Source organism: Aythya ferina (assembly GCF_964211825.1).
Source record: "Aythya ferina genome assembly, chromosome: 1".
Taxonomy (NCBI): Eukaryota; Metazoa; Chordata; class Aves; order Anseriformes; family Anatidae; genus Aythya; species Aythya ferina.
In genome coordinates this window covers 171,418,408-171,441,580 of record NC_140296.1, presented here as the reverse complement: position 1 = coordinate 171,441,580, position 23,173 = coordinate 171,418,408, and the positions used below count along the sequence as shown (strand labels likewise).

The 23,173-nt window shown below is 42.4% G+C and overlaps 1 protein-coding gene across 4 annotated transcripts in view; it reads left to right on the top strand.

The window, feature by feature from the left end:
• SRGAP1 (SLIT-ROBO Rho GTPase activating protein 1) overlaps positions 1–22,799 on the top strand; it is a 148,659-nt gene extending 125,860 nt beyond the window's left edge. For all 4 annotated transcript variants that reach the window (XM_084506567.1, XM_084506568.1, XM_084506570.1 and 1 more), the window contains exons 16-22: positions 6,698–6,803; positions 10,179–10,403; positions 11,114–11,193; positions 18,887–19,067; positions 19,664–19,798; positions 19,925–20,270; positions 22,115–22,799. In XM_084506567.1, the coding sequence (XP_084362693.1) occupies positions 6,698–6,803; positions 10,179–10,403; positions 11,114–11,193; positions 18,887–19,067; positions 19,664–19,798; positions 19,925–20,270; positions 22,115–22,492 (1,451 nt within the window). In that variant the 3' untranslated portion in view covers positions 22,493–22,799. The remainder of the gene's footprint in view (positions 1–6,697; positions 6,804–10,178; positions 10,404–11,113; positions 11,194–18,886; positions 19,068–19,663; positions 19,799–19,924; positions 20,271–22,114) is intronic.
• Positions 22,800–23,173: the final 374 nt, after the last annotated feature.

The following is a 23,173-nucleotide window of genomic DNA, read 5'->3' as shown; positions in this document are numbered from 1 at the left end:
TTTCTGTGCCCACACGGCCTTCGTACACCAAACAGTTTCCTCACCTACCAAGTGTCTTGGTCTTCATTTTTGTGGGAGCAGGGAGAGGCTCCATTGCCCTTGTGAGAACAGAGGTTACCACAACTTCTGTAGGTCACAACCAAGTGTGTTAAGACCAGAAAGCATTCACATTTTTATTTAAAAGGATTTAAATACTCTTAATGCTTATTGCATTCGCTTTCTGATGAACAGTGAGAAAAAGAGTAAACATTAAGTTGTTTTCAAATGTGGGTTTTTTTTAGATAAATACCAGTGTGTTTTTGTTAATTGGTGGCAGAAATTGCTATAAAAAGAGGGACAGGAAAAAAAATATAAATAAAGTTAATCTTCATGTAAAACTTTGTGAGGGCAGAATGTCACGCATTTTATATGGAAATGAAATGTTGCCAGTGAAAAACCTCTTGAAACTTAAATACTTAGTTATGGATGTCAAGCATAATTGAGGTTACAGCTGCAAAATGAACCTTTCCTCAGCACAGCCACTGAGGAATTCCTTTACATTTATGCATATATTTTCAATGAAGTAGACCATTGTGATTTAATGCTTTCCCTTTTGGAAATGCATTGGAAGCAGTGCAAAACGACTGACTTTTAGGACAATTTGTTTTAATTAGACTCATAAGAACAGTGTTACTCTGTTGGGGCTTATGAACTATTTTAGCTAAAATTGGGTCCAAATTCTGACTTCTCCAGAGCAAGCATGAAAGGTAGGGCAGAACATAAAGAATCCATTTCATTATGGGTCATGAGTCTACATTCCCAGCAAAGGTAGTGGCCACGATTGCTCAGAGCAGCACTCCTCAATCCAGCAGGTAAAACAGGGTGGTGAGGAAGGGAGGAGAGTTGTGCTGTGCTTCTTTTCTGCCCCGTTGTAGAAACATGTTGGGCCAAACATACGCAAAATATTTGTAACAGGAGTTGCAGGTAGGCAGAGGGTACTGAAGCTGTGCTGAACGCTTGCCGTAGTTCACCTTCACTGCTTGAGGACTGCAGTTCCTCTCCTGGTGTGAGTTCTTGTACGTGTTCATAATAGTTGATTTCCATATACATACCTGTGCAATTGTGGCCGTGGACTCACCTCAGCTGCCCAGACTGTTTAGCTTCTGCCGGAGTCATTAAAATTCTTGGTTTCATCTCCCTTGCCTTAAATTTGATATACTAAGATGCCAGGGTGGATGAAAATTTACATATTTCTTCCTTCTAATGTTCATCATTTTGATCCCTTGCAGCCAGCAGCGTGCATTTTCTTCCAGACATAAATATTACGTAAGAAATTGATTTTACTGCTTTTCCAGACTATTACTTTAAAAGTTGAAAACTGTATTAGGAGTTGTCAGCTCTTCCTGAAAAAGTTTCTACAACATGACAATTGTTTCTTTCCCCAAGTGACGGTGGATACCATTGTGTTTGTCCTCCTGCAATGCCTTCATAAATAGATACGAAGCAGCTGTAAATGGCATTGCTGAGTTAATATATACGTATCTTTGAGTTGTATTGGACTCATCTACCAAAGTGGAAAGAGGCACAAATTGCTAAATTCACCACTAATTCATATTCTCGTAGATTACCTGTCAGCTGCAAATTGACCATAAAAATTGCATCTGCAAGTGTAACTCATTCCCATTTGATGTTCAACGTGTGTGTAAAGGAAGCATTAGGCACTCATTCTGTTACTAGGAGGTGTCACTCCAAGTCGAAGGAGTCTGTCACCCCCACACAGCAGCACCACATTGGATTTTATCCTTCAAATCAGTTATCCTAAAGGAGAGATCTTACATTACCATTATTTGCTTTCTTCTTCCTCCTTTACACCACCCTTGCCTGTGAAATATGCTTAGCTTGCACAGTACTGGCTATGAGGTTAGCACAATTCGTTCCTTGCTGAGAGCAGTTTTCTCCTTCCACATGTTCTGATCAATAGTATCTTCCCTTTGCAAAATGTTTGCATTTCTTTTGTAACTACTGAGATTGGCCCAGGAAGGATACCAACAGAGGATGGTTAAACAAGCACAAATCAGAACCCGCGTTTCTGCTTTCTGAGCTCTGACTGCTCCCAGACTGGATCTTCTCTTTGCTGAATAACTGCTTCACCACCACTGCAGGAGGGGCCGTTTGTAGGATCAGACCATGGCCAGTGCACTTGTAGTATCTTCAACTAAACTGGATGATAAAGGCTTGTAACTGTCCAGTTGGCCCAGAGTATTTGGGAACAACTGCAATTGCTGTCTTGCAGAAGTCTTTTGTTCTCCATCACCAAAGCACTGAATTAATATATGTTTGAATATTTATTGCCTTTTACATGCTCCACTACTTCATGATTATTGCTTAATTAAACTTCAATTTGACTTACGTTTTCTTAATGTTATTTAGGATGCATGTATCCCTGCCTTCATTTATAACTCAGTCTTGTTTTATTTGCATTTGGGGACTTCTGTTAGTAATTATGTTTTCTTCCTTCTTAAGCTTCCTTTCCTCTTCAGAGGCAGATTGTTCACTTCTAATCTGTTTCACATTAGAGTCTACCTTGGCAAAAACCTCGTCATGGGTCAACTCATCATCAGTCAGGTGGTTAAGATACGTTATTTCTCAAGCAAGAGAAAAGCGTGCGCTCATTGACTCAGTGTAATTCTGCAGTAAGCAAAGGTGGCACCTCCTCTCCAAAACGGGTTCCAGTGTTTCGTCTTTCCTGGAGGTTGAAAATCACATCTTTACAGGAGGGCTGAGTAGCTAGGATTTATGCCCATCTCCTGCTGCTGGGAAGTGGACCTTAGCCTGTGGCTGATAAAGAGGCAGCTAGCTGATACTTTTTTCATTTATGCAGTGTCAGGAGTAAGCTGGATTCATTCTCCTGGTTGTGGATTTGACCCTCATGGCTGAGACAGGTCTGGATGTAGGTGTGTCAGACAGGAGCTCCAAAAAAAATTTGCTCTGCTCTGAGACATGGGAACTAGAGAATAAATAATTGTCTCTAATATTTATTTTTAACCAGTGGTAGTCTTGATTTGAGGTTGGTATTCGTGTGTCCTTCACACAGATCTCCCTTCCCTGCCATAGTTAGAGAAAACACAATAGTTCTGGGTTTGGCCTTGCCGGAGGTTTATCCCATTGCTTGTGCTTGAGAATGGGAATCAAATCATATAATTGGAGTAATTAATCAGTTTTCAAGTTTCCTGATTTCTATTTTTGTTTGGCAACTATTGCATTATTTGGACAAGTTCTGTAATATTAGTACTTCAGTCTTCTTAGCTGAAAAGTGGGAGATTCCTTTCTGTGTGCTGAGGTGGGAATAACTGCAGTTCTTGAAAATCAGAGTAATACAGAGGGCCTCAGCCTCCAACAGGAGCACTGGGAGAGGGAAGACACTGTTATATACACTTTGGTACTAGGAGGACACGGTGGCAATACACTTTAGTACTGGGACTGCCAGTGGCTCCTTGCAGCAGCCAGTTTGTATCCTGGATGGCCATTTGGTCTTGGGGTCCCCTTTGGCCATGCAGGCTGTGCAGGCAAAGCAAAGCATTGCTTTCTCTTTCCTCTGCATGGGAAACAGCAGAGCTGCAAATTCTTTCTGTCTGGATGCAGAAAGAGCTCTCTGTATTCATTCCTTCTTTCCCACATAGCCAAATACCCATGCACTGCATGCACACAAGCAACTATTAAATTTGGCTCCTCATTTAAAAGCAGCATGCAAATACATTATTTCGTATCTCCTTTAAACAGAGTCAGTGCTAAGAAAGATAAACAAGCCTTTTGAAATAGTGCGGAAAGCACACAAACTTACCCCTTGGCAGAGGTTTGGGTTTTCAATAAAGGGGCTTTCACAGAAATTGGGACTGGGTTACCAGGAAGGTATCAGCAACGCACACGCCTCGTCCTTGCATCTGCAGCTTGTAACAGCTTCGGCGTGGAGGTGACCTGCCAGCAGCAGTAATGCCCCTACTAGGGCAACTGGGAGAGCTCAACACATGGACGCACATCCAAATTCTCTGTGCCTCCTCTGCTGGTCCGTGGTGCCTACAGGGACCGGTTCCTGACTCACACATCCTGTCAGCCATGTCTGGGAGCTGCCTGAAGAGCTGCATTTGGCACAAAGCAGAGACTGTCCTTTAGAGAGTGTGACGGCTTCTGTGCGGTACCTGCCTGCCAATGCTGAGACTGTGTCCCATGCTGGTTTTTGTTTATTAGTTCTGACAAAGCCATCACACCCGGGTGGGCAGCACACTGCTGGAACGAGCCACCAGACCCACCTGGGAGTCAGGCCAGTGCACTTCTCAGGCCAGTGCTGGTGTGAGTTCAGTGGTGACTGAACCTGGGTCAGGGCAGGTCTCCAGAAGTGGTTGGAAGAGGCAAGGCTGCAGCACAAGGAATCAGCCTGAAGAGTTTTAATGCAGAAAGCAGATCTGTGTCACAACTTCTCTCCAGCTTCCCATGTCCAGCACACAGGGTGGAGAAGCTCGGGAGAAGATGAACCACGTCACTGTGCAGACGTGCTGCCGAGGCAGGAGTGTTGAAAGAAATAACTAATGCACCTTGCTACCTGAACCTCGTTCCATGGAAAATCCACATACACACACACTCAGAACCACCAAAACCTACAAAGATTCACAGACAGGCTTGGCAGGGGGAAGGTCGGGTGAGTTGGAGACCACAAGGCACCACTAGCAGTAACGACTGCTGCTTCTGCTGGAGGAACGGGAACTGAAGATACGGTCAGGCTCCTTCCACTGAGAGCTGCTGGGTTTAGGCAGGTGGAGAAAGGCCTCGTGCTAAACACAGTGACCATGAGCGGTGCAGAAGAGTAACGTGGCACTCCAGAGCAGAAGTGAAGCTGCGTAGCATTAGCATGTCTGAGATGTGGCATGCCCTGAGAAGAGAGAGAGGAGAATTTCAATTGCTCTGCGGATCCTAAATGTGCAAACAGCTCCTAGGCATAGCAGGCCCCTGCCAAGGACTCCTGTCCCTAACCAGTAACCAGAAATATTTCTTTTTGATTTATATAGTTCAAGCTTAACAGAAACATAAAAATAAATTCCAAGTCCCGTATTCCATTTGAGGAAATGTCATGGCTTGAAGTGATTTTCAGCTAGAGCTTTGGTTCAGTGTGACTCACTAGGTTATAAATTACACAACATGACAGCAGCCTTTTTCCCCATGAGTTTTGATGCAGTCAGTGGTAGCTCACCAGGGCCAGGATTCCAGTGTTCACCTTTAGGATTTTTCCTCCTGCAAGTGCTTCTCTTTGCTATTTCTGTGCTGAATGCCACAATCCAAATGGATTTCCTTTATACCAGCAATGGTGGACAGGTCTGTTTCTGCAGAGACTCCCAAGAAGCTGTTACACCCCATCCCCAAATCTTCTGTTCCCCAGCACATTAGTGGTGCTGAGCCAGGGGATCTCCCATAAGCACAGATGTAGGAACAGTTTTTGCCCCTTAGTTTACTACACTGTCATTTCCTAATGAAGTGCAGCACTGCTATGTGGTAGACAGAAGTCTCTCAGCTGATACTCTTCTTATGCTTCATTCTTGGTACCAAAACACTAATTACTAGACACCAGTAGGTCTTCTAAGAAACTAAGTCAACACACACTTTGCATCTACAAATAAATGCTGATTGGGAGAAATAGGCATACCAGAGAGCAGGAATAAACACCAAGAACTCTGAGTACAGTTAGCACATTTTAATATATTTATTTTAAATGTCTACTGTTAAATATAACTTTTTTTTTATTCAAATGATTTTTTAGCTATTGGCATCAGCTCCTGTTTCTCATTTCCAGATTTTTGAATATCCTTGTCAATGGCAGTAGACAGTATTTCTCATCTAGTCTACTACGATTTTCCCTAGATGTTATTAACTGTAGCATTCTTTCTTGGTTAATGGAAAGAGCATAACCGAAATTTTAGGTTGTTTCTGACAATGGCATTTATGTAGAAGACACATTGAGTAAAAACTTTACAGATTACTTGTTTTGAAATATAATTTCTTTTATCCCATCAGTACCCCACTTGCAGTCACATAATCTTTCTGACCAGCATAGGAAATAGTGCATCCTTGTTACAAAATATTGAGAACTGATGCTTTTATTAAGCTGACTTTGTTTTGCCTGCTTCAGAAGAATTTTGGTGGATTGCTGTAAAATCAATCAGGAAGGTACATGGGATCTTTGTGTTTGTTGTCTACACCCCAAACAACTTAAGACCTTTCTCCTACTTTGTCTATTAAAATTTATAGAATTATAGCCAGACAGTTCATTAAGAAAACTAATTAGACAAGTTCACAGATAAGAATATTGTATCGGATATCCATATTCAAATGAATGAATTCAATGAGAATGAACCTGTATTCAAAACTGATGGCAAGCATGTTCCCTCAGGTTATTTATGTTCTGATATTTTGGTTTCATGAGCTGCCTAGCTCAGCAAATGGCACAGGGTTTGGGAGATTTGCCACTTCTTATAATTAAAGACACTACTTGGACATTATGTGATTTGAATAAGAGGAGGGAAGACTTTCAGGTATTATTTTTTAATAATACAAAATGAGAAGATATTGTCCAGGGACATGTTGAGTCAAGAGTCAAATTAAGTAAAATGACTAAACGTTATTTTAGACCATAATATGAAAGGGAATTTAAAATACTCTCTTCTGTTTACAGGAATAGACAATCTCTATGAGAGGGCTCTTCACATCCGCAAACTCCTCCTCACTTTGCCCAGGTCGGTCCTTATAGTGATGAGATACCTCTTTGCCTTCCTCAACCAGTAAGTGCTTTATAATTCCTGGAGGTACTGTACCTTTATCTGCCTTCCTCTGCTGGTATCGACATTCTTTGCATTTACTCATATTCTATGTATTGTTTACATTGAAGCTCCATTTAACACAAAAGATGATCTTCTAATTGGCAATGAAAATATGTGGAAAATGCCAGTTTTCATTCAAATTAAAAATCCATTTGTCCAACAATGAGCAAGGTTGTAATAAGACAGATTAAAGTGATATCTGAAATGGGGAGTGCAGGCTACAGCGATAAAGCAAGAAAAACAACAAATATGAGTTGTAGTTAAATTTAAAATAATTTATATCATTTATTTATTTTTTTCCTCATCTAAAGATGGTTGTAATTTCCTGATGGGAAATTAAACAGTATATTCAGGCAAAACAGGCACTACAATCTAGCCATTTGATGCTAGGCACTGCCAGGGTGAGATATGTATTTCTTTGTCTATTCCCTGGTAGTGGGGCTACCAGCACAGAGAACATATATCCCTGTGTATGCTGGATGGATCCTGGCACTGCAAAACACAGGCAGCTGCTGGAAGGAGGGGAGTGTAAGAAGGGGAGAGAGGTGTTCATGTCTTTATGACACCAAAAAAACTATTTTATTCTCAGAGGGAAAATAGAAGACTGTTTGGGTGACTACTCTGTGTTTCTCTTTCCAACCCTTCATAGCCCTCTCTGGTTTTGCTGAGACCGGTATTTTCACTGCAAACTTTTCTTCCTGTGCACTTTGCCCTGATTCTGGCTCTTTTCTTTCTGCTGTCATGTTGTCTGTTTCCCCTTTTATCTGTTTTTGTATTGCCTTTTTCCTCTTTTTTTTTTTTCTCTAAATTTTCCCCCTGCTGATTCATTCTGTCTATGCTACCTTCCCCATTTCATCCTTTCTGTCTGTTCCTATAGAAACAGGGTCTTTTCAGCCAGGTTATGTGTGTGTGCCTGCATTCACAGCTATTCCTATTTCCTTCTAGTAATTCATGAACCACTTTCAGTCAATATTTAAAAGAGAGGCAGAGATCCAAAGTTTTGTGAAAGTAACTATTCACTGAAAACATGAATTCATCCCTCAGTAGTGACACCACGTAAATAGCTCAAATGCTTACATTGCAGCTTCTTCTCCACTTAGACATATCAGTTACAAGAGGTTGTACTTAGTACATGGTCACATTAGCTACGTCTATGCTTTCTACCCAGGAATGCAATTCAGAAAGAAGGTTAAATCTCTTTCTGCACCCAGGCTGCCTCTGGTGCAACCACAGAAAAAAACATTCCCATAGTCTGACTTCCTGCAAATCCATTTCTGCTTTTTGCATATGTTCATGTGACCTGTTTGGCCACATAAAGTCATCACGCCCCATGGCTTGAAGTCATCTGGTCTAGCCCCCTGCTCAAAGCTTCCAAAGTTAGATCAAGTTGCTCAAGGCCTTATCCAGCCAACTATCTCAAAGGGCAAACAACACACAGCTTCTCTGGGTAGTCTGAGCCAGTGCTTGGTCACACTGAAAAATTTTCTTCCCGCTTTCAGTTGGAATATCCCTTGCTGTGACTGGCAGCTGTTGCCTCTCATCCCTTTGCTGTGTACCTCCAAGAAGAGTCTGTCTCTCTCGTGCTTGTAATTTTGGTGGTCGAAGATTGCAGCTAGATTCCCCTTCTCTTCTTAAGCTGAACAAACCCAGTGCTGTTGACCTCACTTTGTACACCAGATGCTCCAGCTCCCTAACCACCCCAGTGGACCTTTTCTGGACTTGCACCAGTGTGTCAGTTTCTCAAAACTAGACCCGGCACCTCATGTACAGCATTGTGAGTGCCAAGTGGAGCGGAGTCAGTTCCCTTGACCTGCTGGTTTTGCTTTTCCTAATGCAGCCATGTGTGCAACTAGCCTTCATCACCAGAGGACACACTTCCGAATCACAAGTAACTTCTTGTACAAGCCTCCAGTGTTTTTCACTGGGAGCTGCTATGCAGCAGTCAGCTCCAGACTGCAGTAAAGTACCTTTCACTCCTTTGTATTCATCCTTGCTGAACTTGATGAAGTCCCTGTTAATCCAGCCCTCCATTTTGTCAAGGTTCTTCCAAATGACAACCCTGCCCTTTAGTGTATCTGCTGCTCCGCACAGTGTGGCATCATCTGCAAGTTGGCCAAATGTGCACCCCGTATCACTGCCAAGGTCATTCATAAAGATACTGAACCATCATCAGCCCCACCAGTGACCCCAGAAGAGTATTGCGTGTCAGCAGTCACCAGCAGCACTTCCCATGTTTGACGATGATGGTTGCCATGTTTTTACACAATCACCTTGTACACGTATAAAGGCTGAACAACCTTACATATCAGTAGAGTAACGTCTCCAATCAACGCACAGGACATGATAACATCATGGCATAAAAAAGTCAGACCGTGGTTAATTTTACAAGATAGTTATAAAACGAGTCATTTAAAGGTTGGCCTCTTTAGTTTGTATTGTTTGTTACAAGACACTCTCTAAAATTCCCTTTCTAAAGGGAAATATACTGCTGCATTTAAATGCAACCAGACATACCAATGCATATGCTGCTTCAGAGTGCAGAATGGCACTAAAGTAAAGGGTGTCCCAGCAATTCAGGGTCTGTTAAACTGGTCCTGCACAGAGCCACACAAAAGCCAGCATTTCCACTGAAAATTTCAGTGTTCTAAAATGGAGGAATAAAGATCAACTTGTCAAACTTGTCATTCAAAATCAAAATTGAAAACTAGTCATGTTGAATTTTCTGTAGGAAAGGAAAGCTGGCAAAAGTTGATTAATAAGAACAATCAAAGGTTTTTGTTTTGTTGCTTCCAAAATGAAATTCCTGTGGGAGTTTCTGAGCAAAAGGCAAGATGCTCAGGGCTTTTAGGTTCTGTAGTAAAAATGGAAACTAGAAGTCACAGGAGACTTTGCAAGATCCAAGAACTTAGTTACCTCCAGAAGACAATTCAGTCTTCCTAAGTTATATACCGAGTTGGTGTAAGACTTTCATCAAGGCCAGATGAGAAATGATGAGCATGTAGTACCCACTTAGGATGCAGTCCCCTTGGGCCTCCAAGGATAAGCACTGATGAGATAGAAGCAGCAGCAGTTGGTGCATTTTATATTAGCCCATTAGGTCAGTGTATGCTAAATACGCTAGTGTAGGAACACATACATATACATGTACATACAGATATGTGGTATAATGTATATAACCTACTGAAGAAATCCCCTTTTATGTTTTGTTATGTAGGGTTGTGTCAAAGAGAACAGGAAATCTCTGAATGGGGATGGAAAATGAAGTTTCTCCAGTTTTCCAGATAAGGTTAGTTACAGTGGAAAAGTCAATTTTTCTTGATTTTTCTTTTTTAACAGCCTTTCGCAGTACAGTGATGAAAACATGATGGATCCATACAACCTGGCCATTTGTTTTGGGCCAACCCTGATGCCTGTTCCAGACATACAAGACCAGGTGTCTTGTCAGGCACACGTGAATGAGATAATCAAAACTATCATCATCCATCATGAGGCTATTTTTCCAGATGCTAAGGAACTTGATGGCCCAGTGTACGAAAAATGCATGGCTGGAGATGACTACTGGTAAGTCAGAATATTATCCTTCTTTCTCCTTAATAAAATCATTAGACTGATTGCCTGGACAACTCCTGTGATATAGAATAGCTGTCACACACAATAGAAGTATGGAAATAAATGAGAAATAAATGAGAAGAGCATTTATGTTCACATAGGAAAGTGTTAGCTGTAAAACACATGAAGTAAAGGCAATTATGGTGAGACTCCCTACAATATTTTCTGGAAGAAGATACCCTTGTATTCAGCCAGATGATGCCAGAATTCCCAGTGTACTACACAAAGCCCACAGCCAGATAGGAAACTGGCTGGCTGACTGAGAACCACCAGTTCACAAGAAACATGAACAACTTAAATTTCAGTTTGTGATGCCTTCCCCCTGCTCCTTTCCTCTCTGAGCCACACACACTTTTCATAAATGAAGGGATTCCATGGTTCTGATAACTTCTTAACAACAGAAGTTATCTGAAGCAGAGGTATGTGGACTTACCCAGCAATTGTGTATCCCTCGTATGTCATGCAGATCATGCTGTATACATCTTTACAATATTATAAGAATAATTTTAATCGGCATGGGAGTGGCATGTGTTTGATATTTGTGGAAAACATCAGTTACCCCCAGTGGACTGCAAAGGAAAGGGGCTGGGGTTTAATGCCCATTGAAGCATCCTTTTCATGCTCTGGTTTCTCTTTCTGCTTGACCTTTTGTTTCCCTCCAGTGACAGCCCATACAGCGAACATGGTACATTAGAGGAAGTGGACCAGGATGCTAGTACAGAGCCCCATACCAGTGAAGATGGTATGTGCATTACGTTATTGTGTATTCCATATGAGTAAGTCTTACAGGTGTTTTATGTAGGAGACCTTCCTTTCCTAGTTGTGTCTTATTTGAAGCACAAGGATTTCAGTCCCGGTGCGCTGTAGCAAAACCAGCATTTTTAATCTCTTGCGTTCTTTTTCACTCTGATGCATCTGTGTTTGGCCAGCTGTTTCCTTGTCATCTCCTGGTTTGTCCAGGCACAGGAAGGGCAAGACAGAAACTATTTGAGTCAGCACATACTATTTTCTGATATAAAGTTACTTTTAGCGACTCTTTATCTTTGGTCTACAAAAGCTGAACTTATCAAAATATGTCTTTGAATATTTTAACTAAGGGATATCTGTCATTCAGCATACTCTATTTTGATACAATTGTAAAAGCTGCAGCCATCTAAAGGGTTTTTAACTATTGAAAAACATGCATTTACACCACCCAGTAAAACTTCCGAGCAAGTCATTTGCTATAAATATCGATCATAGACGCTACGACAGTTGTAGGTACTGTAGATATCAATGAAAATCTTGATGCATCTCTGTTATATTAGCTCTTTTCAGCTAGGTTTGCTAAATCATAAAGGTCTATTTGGCTGTGGCGTATTTCAGTTAGGCCATCCTTCAGATGTACCTCCTGGTAACTTTTGCTGGCTTTTAAACAAATATAACAGAGGGAAGGAAGCATCAAAATTGTTAAATAACTGTTAAAGAACTACTACGTTTCCCTGACAATTGGTAGCCAGTTAGAGGAAAAAGATGGAAAATAATGCTTCCTGTAGAGAAGAGCTGCAGCGTGAGCTCACTGCATGTCCGGTCAGCAGGTGACTGAAAGAGAGCAGCCAGAAACAAAAGCTGCCTCGTGTCCATCTCAGAGGATGCATGGAGGGAGGAAGAGGAAGAGACAGAGGGGGAGAGGGAAGGAAGGGAGCTACAGCAGAGAAGGAAAATTAAAAAAAAAATAAAAGTATGTCACCAGTAACAGCTGGGATGGCTGCCATCAGGAAGAGAACAGGAAGGTGTTCCTATAGGAAACCTAGCTGCCTTGGTCCTAATGCACACAAAGCAATGTAAGCAATTGTTCCAGCGTGGCTGCACCCGTCTGCTTTGTCACGTAGACAAGCTGACAGAGACAGATTGCCTGTCTCTTCCCCTTTCCCGGGGTGAGGAGGGGCAGGCAGAGTCTATCACTGCAGCAGCCTGGAGAGGAGGCACATTTGGGTGGGCAAGCATCACAGAAGGGAGAAAAAAATAAGGGAGGAGAGAGGTCTCTGTTAATTTTATGCCTGGGTCTATACCCCTGCCTGCACTTACTGTAGGGAATATTGTTTCACAAGACAGCCTGCACATGTTTTTGTCTCGACCAGCTCTGTAGAGCTAACTGCACCTTCATTCTCCAGTGCCACTAAATCGTGTGAAGAAGTTCAGAATTACCCCTTATTTTTGCAAGACAGTATAGATATGCTTTATAGGAAGTCCTTCTTCTATTGGAGGTACCAAGCCAGAGTAGTAGCCAAAGAAGCCTGTCTGCCCATCCTTTAGAGCATAAATGAGGTAGTGAAATGCCAGTGACACATCAGTGCTATATATAAGGGTCAACTGTGGGGACCTGAGACCAAAATGAGAAAGTGCTGAATGGACATGGAAGAGAAGTGTGGCTTTTCATCAGCAGTCAAAGGTGCTTCAAAACCATGCCTAGGAAAGATTAAAACATCAGAGGAACAAAAGTATGCACACCCTGGCTATGGAAATGTCACAGTGTGTGTCACCTGTGCCTCGTTTTATACCGCTGTTGTGGTGCCTATATTACTTACACCTGTGTCCTTGATGGAGACAAACCCTGAAGAGAGAGCAGTCAACAGAAGGCTGCTCTGTTAAGACTGAGCTGCTCAATTCCGTTTTTTTTGTTCACCAGATTAGCCAGCAAGTTAATTGTCATTGCCCCATCACACCTTTTTAATCAATTCAGTGCTGAAAGGAAGCAGACATTTGTGTTTACAGCAAAATAGTTGTGAGCACAAAAATATTTGTAATCTAGGGATAATACTGTTGCAAAGATAACGATGAGCAAGCCTGGGCTGCATACAAAACTCTGGCCTTCAGCTCTCAGTCTGCAAGCTTTAACCCATTCTTTTCCATGGACAGGAGCTTTCTGTTATAACAGTTCACTTTTCTAATGTTGTCTGTAGACATTAAATTAAATGCATTCATCATCTCACATATATTCCAGCACATAAATTCATGCAATTTGTTGGACAATTCCTTTTAGAAAATGTTGTTGGTAACAAAAGTGAGAATAGGTGGGAATTGTGCAGTCTGCATGCATACTGAATCTCCTGAGAGCCACTGACTGACCCGTGATGGGCAAAAAGAAAGCTTTCACTGAAGGGTCTGGAGTATTTTGGTGGTTTAATGTGACAGATTCACTGGTTATAAGCTGCATGCATCGCTGCCAGTTCTATGTGGAGGGAGAGAAGGGAGGTGCGGCATTGTTGCTGTACTGATCACACACAGTCCTTATGCATTTCACCCTGTTAGGAGATGGAAGAAGCAGGTTGTGTAAATTTCTTTTAATGTTGAAAGTCTGATTGGATTTATGCTAAAACATTCTGTCCATAACCACGATCAAACAGCTAGCCCTGTAGGAATTAGAGGGCTATTGAAACATAATCCAGAGGTTATGATCAGAAGCTAAAGGATTTATTTTTCTACTTTACTTATTGTAAAGATTTACTTGCTGTATAAACTTAAACTGCAAGTGAATCTCTCTGTGCCTACTAGAATAAACCCATCTGTATTTTCTGTTTAAGTAGTGCTAGGAATGTTTAATTGCAATTTACAAAACAAACAGAGTTTTTAAAAATTAAAAAATGTATTATGTCTGTAGAGGTAGCAGGGAAAAGACAACTGGAACTTACAACTGAGCATATAAATACTTCATAACTGTTTAATTTTATGCATATAAGTTGTCTTTTTTTTTTTCTAAGGCCATTTGTTTTCATAGATTTGTTGATCACTGGAAAGAGAAGAGGGAAAGAGAAGGCGATACATTTTTGTGTGTTTTCAGGCTTTTTTTCAACATGCAGAAAGTATCCCTGTTAAGAATAACACTTCAGTTTCTTTTTTCTGCTAAATCTGGAAATGAAATTTGATTTGTAAAGTTCAGAACATTTGTACTCAAGCTGAAGCACATATATATATATATATATATATATATATATATGTAATTTTGCTACAGAACATTTACCTGAAAGTGCCTCTTCAGTAAAGATTCAACAGATGAAGGATGTTGTTTATGTTTTGCTCAAGGAGTTTTTAGAATATTTCCTTTGCCTTTAATTTGCTGGAGAATTTTTATTCGTATTGGAGGCATATGAGAAAGGGTGACCAGATTTGTTTTCAAAGGAAGTAAATGAGAATTTCCTGAGGAAGTTAAACAGATGGGTCATTTCTCTTGGGAAAACATCCATACAGTTGCTGTCAGACTGTTCATAGATAGCTCATAAACACAGGGTAAAAGCTGAGAGGGTAGTTCTGCTGCAAACAAAAATTACAGGGACATGGGAGGCTGCAAGTTACGGTCGTGTCTCCAACACAGCATTTTTACTGCTTTTCAGCAGCGCGTGCTGTGATCGACAAATCTGTCCTGTCAACGCCTCGCAACATCGCTTTGCTTTCGTTGTTCCCCAGTCAAAGAATTGCTGTCCTGGGGACAGGACTTGGAAATTGCAAGGCTGCCGTTCTTTGATGGGGTGCAGAAGAGGCTAAGCAGATGGGGAGATAGCTTCTTCCTGGGGGATTTCAGGATGTGCTGTATTCCCAACAGGCAGCGTGCGGCTGGGGTGACTGAGGAAGTGCACAGCAACAGCAACCCCCCTGAAAAGCACAGGGGGATATCTCCCCTCTCAGCCTCTGCTCCTTGTGCCCGAGGTGCAGAGGGCAGCCTCGTGCCACCTTAATGCTGTCACCTCTGGAGGGAGGCTAAAACTACATCTGGCACTCCAATTGCAACGTTAAAATTAGCACTTGGGTGTCCTATGTCCTTCCTGCTCTCCCGAGCTGTTGGATCAGGGCAGCTCTACTTGCAGTCTGACCTTGGTTTTTAAGCCCCCTGCAACATAACATATCATCAAGTGGTGGTGGTAATCATAACAAAACTCAGGGGCATCAGTGAAAAGTGAGAACAAAGCTGGCTGATTAACAGAGTCCCTAAAGCTTTTCCTACACTTCTTCAATTTGTCCTAATTTTTCACTTCTATTCCTGTGGCTGAATCACTGGAGATGAGAGCTGGTGAGATCATACATGTCACCAAATACTCCTCGCTGTCGTAGGCAAATGCCCCCAGGTATGGACAGAGCAGTGCAATTACATTTCCCTCCAAGCTGTCAATTTTTCTGTCAGACATTACAATTCAGTACCACGCAGAATGTGAGATACAGATCCCAAATTTAGCTTTCATCACTTTGGCTTTTTTTGAGAAATGCTCATCTGTCATTCGGTAACCTTGATACTAAATGGCTTAGCTTTTCAAAATGCATTTATTTCTGAGAGTAACTGTCATGGTACTTCGGTTTTAACCATTCAGGCTTGACCTATAAAAAGGTGAATTGCTATTTAAGATGTAAAATCTGAGTACTGTTTGCTACAGGAAAGTTCTGTCCATGTAACAGGAACATTCAAGCAAGGAAAATGCCCCTTTCAAAATAGTAAAGCCTGTCTGAATTTATTTTTGGTGCCATTAATAAAACCGTGCAAGATTTACTGAGCGTTCCTCTGCGAAGAAGCAGAATTTGTTGCCAAAATCTAACAAACACGTCTCAAAAATAACATCATTATCCATACATAACCAGTTCATGCAGCTGTTTCCAATGGGGCGACTTCCTTCAGACATCTGAGAAAATACGTGAGCTGTACTGAGGTACAGGCAATGGGGCGTGCAGGAGACAGATTCCCATCCTGTGCCAAACTGCATTTGTGTAATACTACCGAGAGAGAAATCTATTTCTAATTTAGTCCATTAGTTTGTAAATAAAAAGACATTTAGACCTGAATGCTCAAGTGTGGGACACTGCATGGCCTGTTTAAATTAGCAGAGTTACAGGAGATGCCATAAGGAGCCAGCTCAGCCCAGTATTCATGGCCATCATCAGTTAACGTCAGAGAAGGCCAAAGGAAAATAGCTCTGGGCAACTTGGGGTTTTCTTGCTGGAAAGTAGGATTTCTTGTTGCTGTTGAGTTGTTTTGTTTTTTTGGTGGTGTTTGGTTGTTGGTAGTGTGTGGGGTTTTTTTTGCATTTTATCATATTACCCTGTAGTGAGTGGCTGGCACCCTGAAAGCTGGGAGCTTACGCTTCTGAATTGGTGACCCGCTCTTCCACAGCCCATAACATACCTGCCATCTGACAACAGCGTGCTCATCCAAATGTCTTGTCCCTTTTAATTCTACCTGACCTCAGTAATACCTTCCTGTAAGGAATTCCCCAGGCAGCATGCGCGATGTGTGTAAAAGCAGCATTTTCTTTTATCAGTATTAGATTATTGTGATTCGATTTAATATTTCTCTCTTAAAGCGTGATGCAGGATAAACAGGCATGCTTAGTTTATTTTATCTTCCCAAGCAATGATGTCTTTCATACCTGTAATTGCTTTGTCACACCTGTACTTTCTGTTTGAGAGATACAGAACAGCTAGAAATGAAAACAAGACTGTATATTAGAATAAATCACTAATATATACACCAGAATTAAGGGTTTCCAAGGTTTCTAGAATGTCTCCATCTGTGTCATCCTTACACTGCCTTTACTTAAAAACATTTAAAAATAAAATAAATAAATAAAAACTATCACCACCACCCCAGAGCATATCCATCAGTAAGCCATCCAGCAGCGGTGCATTTTGAAGAATTAATGTGTTTCTTCCTAGAATAGTTGTGTTTACGTAACTAAAGTCATTTTTTCCAGTGTGCTTTCTATTTGCATGTGTGACAGTGAATTCTCCATACCCCTGTGTGCCACCTCTGGAAAGTTTCTGGTTTTATAGCTCCTGGCTAACCTAAACCCCCTGCAGTTCATCACTAACAGGAGCTCAGAGCACGGCTGCACAAGCAGCAAACCACGAGACAGCCTTCTGCAGGCTGGGCAAGTTATTAAAAATAGCTGCAAACTATAGCCTCAGTAAAGGTATTGTCATTATATTTGCGTACTGCGGGATGAAGTTAATTTTAAAAAGGCATTCCTGCACGAAATTTTGTCATAAAGGGACAGTGGCTTTTATTACACGCCTGGCTCTTTGGGGAATTACAGCCTCAGTGATTTTAATTTGCACCAGACAGAAAGTTGCTATGCTGGTCATTAGCCCAGATGTTAATTTCCACCTAAATATTGCTCTGGTTACATAAAGAAATTTGTCATTTCAGGGGCTCTACTTTGAGTTATTCAAACCAACAGTGTATGCAAATTTTAGGACAGTATTTTGCAGGTTTTTCTTTGTATTTTGAGACTGTGATAACAAATCATAACCTGTTTGGGCCTAAGCAGTTTTGGTGTTGTGTGTAAAAAAATAGACATTAGGGCTACAGCCATTTTATTGGTTTCTGGGGACAGCTCCAAATATACCTGCACTTCCCTGGCATCAGGAGGTGTCTGAACCAAGGACAGGCTACGGGATAGGGCCCATTGCCACTATCGGGATGAATTTACTGGAATACCAAAGGAAGAAAATATGGGGTTTTTTTGGTTGGTCGGTTGGTTTTTGTTTGTTTGTTTGTTTGTTTGTTTTTCATCCTTTAAAACCAGGCTTTAAGAAAAAGTACTGCTTCCTTACTTCTTGGTAGAGAGGCTTTGCCACACTGTGTGGAGACTGGCCAGGACTGCTGTAATCCATGCTTGACTTTAGAAAATCCCAAACTCTCTTGCAGACACCAGAGGGATTTGGGATGCTGGAGCAGGCAGAACTGCCTGGAGCAGCCTTCAGCCACGCCAGGACTGCCCCTGCATCCTTAGGCAGTCTGGAGCTGCTCACCTTACTCAACAGGGTGTCAAAAGCAGCTAACACAGGTTCAAATACTAGGTCTGAGCGTTTTGCAAAACAGTGTGCGTTCACCAGGCCCGCACACTTGTCATATAAAAGACAGAAATCCCATGAATTTAAGATTTTAAAGCCTTTAACACAGTCCAACACAGCAGCACATCCTTACTCATGCAGAAGGAAATCCTGTCTTCCTTCCTTTGCTGCTGCAGATGTTAAAGGCACTCCCGTTTGCTTTTCTTTTATCGCACAGTTTCCTCAGACCTCCAGTTATTCATAGGAGGTTGTTCGTCTTATCTTCAGAGGTCTTCATTACCTCGCCCCCATCCCACTCCCAGCCACGAGAGCCCTTCCAACAGGAGGCAGAGGCCTCTCTCCCAGCAGCAGCTATGGCAGCGTTTGGGTTTGCTGTGATGTGTTCTGCAGACCCCAAAGCAACCCAGATGTTTCACACTCGGGGCACAGACTGTTTCTGTTTCTTTGCAAGGGATGTATTATAACCACTGCTTGAAGTCTGCCTTAGCTCAGCTGATCTGCCAGTTCTGCTCAATAAGGGTGAGCACAGAGAAAATGCAATCGAAGGGTTTTATGAGGCCAAAATGTAGAGGTAAGCCTGTGTGGGATCTGATAACCACTCTTTTTCCCTCCCTACCCAGAGTGTGAGCCCATAGAAGCTATAGCCAAGTTTGACTACGTCGGAAGATCTGCACGAGAGCTCTCTTTCAAAAAAGGAGCTTCCCTTCTCCTGTACCATCGAGCCTCTGAAGACTGGTGGGAAGGAAGGCACAACGGCATTGACGGACTCGTCCCTCACCAGTACATCGTGGTGCAGGATATGTAAGCAGGGTCTCGCACAACAAGGTTCTCGGGGGGTACAAAAGCATACTGAAGGAATTAACAAGTAATTTCCAAATGGGACAGTGCTTTGAGGGCTCAGATAGGTTAAATTTTTGCCTTCTAAGCAGGATGGCTTCATCTTTGTTGTCCTGAATTGGTGTCTCTTAGTCAAAAGTCACTAGTAGGTTAAACTGCTTTGTTCATGGACGTGTTCCCAGTACATTAAGGGATGGCTGCTGCTGCTGCACCTGTTTTCATTGGGCTATCTCTGTGCAGCAACTGCTGACAGTTAACTTCAGAATAGCAAGGACTAGAGAAATGCAGCCCTGAACTCTTACAGTATTAAACTGTATTAAATGTGTGCTTTGCCAAGGATGACAGTTTGTTTACATAAAGGTTGCATGTAAACAGAAACGTAAAGAGCTCAATAAACAGAAGGACCGTAAGTGATTTTTGGACGCCTGGAGAGGCTGCAGTGCATTATAACATGCTTGCTTTTCTTAAGGAAATTCCTTAATGGGGATTAAAATCCGGGAGTGCCACTCGCTGTCACACCTAACTCACTGACCTCTTACCTCACCATGTCTTCTGTTCAGGGATGATACTTTCTCCGACACACTGAGCCAAAAAGCAGACAGTGAGGCCAGCAGCGGACCCATAACTGAGGACAAGTCATCATCGAAGGACATGAATTCTCCCACTGACCGCCACTCCGATGTGTATTTAGGAAGGTAAGCTTGAGGATGGCAGGGTTTCAGTAGCACTACTCACAGCTCAGGTAACACAACACTTACTTCTCCACGTGCTTGTGGTGGGTCACCACCACTTGTACTATGACCACTTCTTCATTCGTGCAGGCAAAGAAAGCGATCAGAACCTCCGCCTCCTCTAAGACGCCCCGGCAGAAGCAGTGATGGTCACTGCCCCGTACACCCGCCGCACCCCCTCTCTAACTCCTCCGTGGAGCTGGGTTCCCCCAACCTGGCCACTCACTGCAGCCCCAGGGCCCTCCTGCAGAACCGCAACCTCAATGCAGACAGCCCCGAGAGGAGGCGTAGGCCTGGGCACGGCAGCCTCACCAACATCAGCAGGCACGACTCCCTGAAGAAGATCGATAGCCCTCCCATTAGAAGATCGACATCGTCTGGTCAGTACACTGGCTTCAATGACCATAAGCCACTGGACCCAGAGTCGATAGCTCAGGTTTGTGTCTTTGTTTTTTCTGCTCTCTCTGCTTTCCTGAGGGGCAAATCGCAGTGAACAGCACAGCACAGAGCACGGGCAGTAGTAGGGGTGTGTGCGCAGGAGGATGTCCTACTTAGCTTTGTAAACAGAGTGCATGTGAAAGAAGATGCATTAAGGGATTCTGGATAGAGAAGCACAAGGGGAATAGACATTGCAGAAGCAATAAAAAGAAATTATTTCCTCTTATACCATAATGAAATTGTCTCCACCACACACACCGCTAGGATGATGTATGATTACAACAGTTATGTAAATCTGTGTGCTCTGATGAAGGCAGGCCTAATCTAACGTGCATGTAATTAGTGTTCAATTATTTCTGAATATTACGGTATGCAGAAGAGTGCTTTGACTGGCTAGTAACAGCCTTTGACATTTAGAGCACGGATTTACATTCCAGAGTCTTGCGGATATTTAGTTTTCATACAGCTCATATGTAGTTCATACAGTGTGTTGATCTGATGCTTGTAGTTGTTCCTAAGAGCATAAAATGCAAGAATTTGCACCAGCATAAATCATGGGCAATACTGTCCCTGTGTGAGCACCAAAGCAGTCTCATTCCTGGCAGCACAGAGATGAGAAGGACGGAGTAGGGAGCACCGCGGCCATCAAATCGGTCTTGTACAAAGCTGGTAACGGTGAGCTCTTGAACAAATTGATGCCACTGTCTTCAAAACTCAGGCTTTGTCTAGGTAGTATAACATGATTACTAGGGTACCCTGAGGGTACAGTATGATTGCAAAAGTATTTTCCAATAAGGCTGGCACTCGTGTTTTAAAATTTAATGTACTGACAATGCTTGGTTTCAAAGTCTGCTTCCAATGAGGGCCATAAGGGGCACGGTTGAGTCAGAAAGCTGAACCATGTACTAGAGAGTCAGGAAATCTAAGTGTTGTTACTGTTTTGTTTTACTCTAAGCTGTTTATTTAGTTTCTTGAACCACACACAGTGCTGTTTGGCTCAAGCTATTTTTTGTCATGCCTAAACTAGTGATAATTTGGCAGTGAAAGAATCTGAACTTTGTTTAACCTACATGCAAGTTACTGTGAGCAAGCAGGGCACAGCAGATATTCAATCTCAGTCGTATCTCAACTCCACTGAATAGTAAACTAGTCTTGGTGCTTTTTTTCATTCTTTGTCCTGGAAATCCTGACAGAAAAAAAAAAAAAAAAGAAAAAAAAAAGAAAAAAAAAAAGAAAAAAAAAGTTTCTTATCAAAGCTCACTGAACAATGGTATCTTAATTTTTTTTTCTGCTTAAAATTTAGCTCAGAAACAGGAGGAGAGAAGAGGTGATAGACACACAAGCCTGACTTCCTTACAAAACCTGGCTCATAATCCCTATGAGGCAGTACAGATCCTGACCACCTGAGGAAGTAGATGAGGGTTGCAATCAACTAAGAGATAACAAACAGACTAAAATCGTTACAGCTGTCATTACCCCAGAGATGACAGAAATCTTCACAGTTAAAAATGCTGCAAAGCAAATATCCATTGTCCTAACAGTCACTGAATAAAATGGCTTCCAGGTTTTGGCTCAATTGATTTTTTAACTCTTTAGATGAATGTTGACTCTCTAGTGCCACATAAACAGGTTAAATCTTTGTAATGTTAAGCGAAAGTTGCAGTCTTGTTAATTGCAGTGTCTTTCAAATAAGCATGATGCAAATTGGCTTTAGCACTCCAGTATTCGTTGAAGAGAGGATGGTTGGCAAATTAACTGGTGCATGTTCCACCCCTCCCCTGCCCCTCCTGCTCTGTGCGTTCAGTAGCAGTGACTTGCTGCTCTCTCTGTGCTCTGCCCCAGGACATCGAGGAGACGATGAACACGGCGCTGAACGAGCTCCGCGAGCTGGAGCGGCAGAGCTCTGCGAAGCACGCCCCGGACGTCGTGCTGGACACCTTGGAGCAGATGAAGAACAGCCCCACCCCTGCCACCTCCACGGAGTCGCTGAGCCCTCTCCATAGTGTAGTTTTACGGAGCTCTGAGCCCCAGATTCGCCGTAGCACTAGTTCTTCCAGTGACACCATGAGTACTTTCAAGCCCATGGTGGCCCCTAGAATGGGAGTGCAGCTGAAACCTCCTGCTCTTAGGCCAAAACCTATTGTTCTTCCAAAAACAAATCCTAGCATAGGGCCTTCCCCTCCTTCCCAGGGTCCAGCAGACAAATCTTGCACAATGTAGAAAGCCCAGCCACCCACGGTGCCCGGCTGGGGTATGCTAGGGAAAGGAATGGATTAACGATAGAAGTCAGGGCTCCATAACACCATTTGGTTCATGTTTATAACTGGAGAGGCTTTGTTTTTCAGTGTTTTTGAATGTATTGTCTGAAACTAGCTACATTAACATGGGCATTTGTATTTTGTATGGTTTCAATTAAAAGAAAAACTGGACAATTGTGCATCATTAAAAAAAGAAAAAACACAACGTAGACTTACTTGAAAACTTGATGCTGCACCATTTGTAATAAAATCAACACGGATCACAAACAGCTTGCCACGTTGTACCATATTTCACAGTCTGACTATAATTACGTAATACCAAATCCTGCACAAAACTAAGGGGTGGGGAGGGGGGTACCGGGGGAAGTGGAAACTCTCATTTCTAGGTCACCAAACCAAATCTCAAGCAGGTTAGTAAGAGCTGAAATCTAGCATGTGAGGATTAAGTGTCTGTGTGGAACGTGTAAGTCATCTCAGGCCACGTCTTACTTAAGACACACACACAAAAAAGAAAACCCTCACAACTCTCACAATTGGCACCAAGTTTTAGCTTTCTTGTTGGCAGTCTCACCGGAGATGAGCGCTGAATAGATCTGGAGATCACGTTGCTCTCACTGATCAAAAAGCATCATTTCAGGTCACA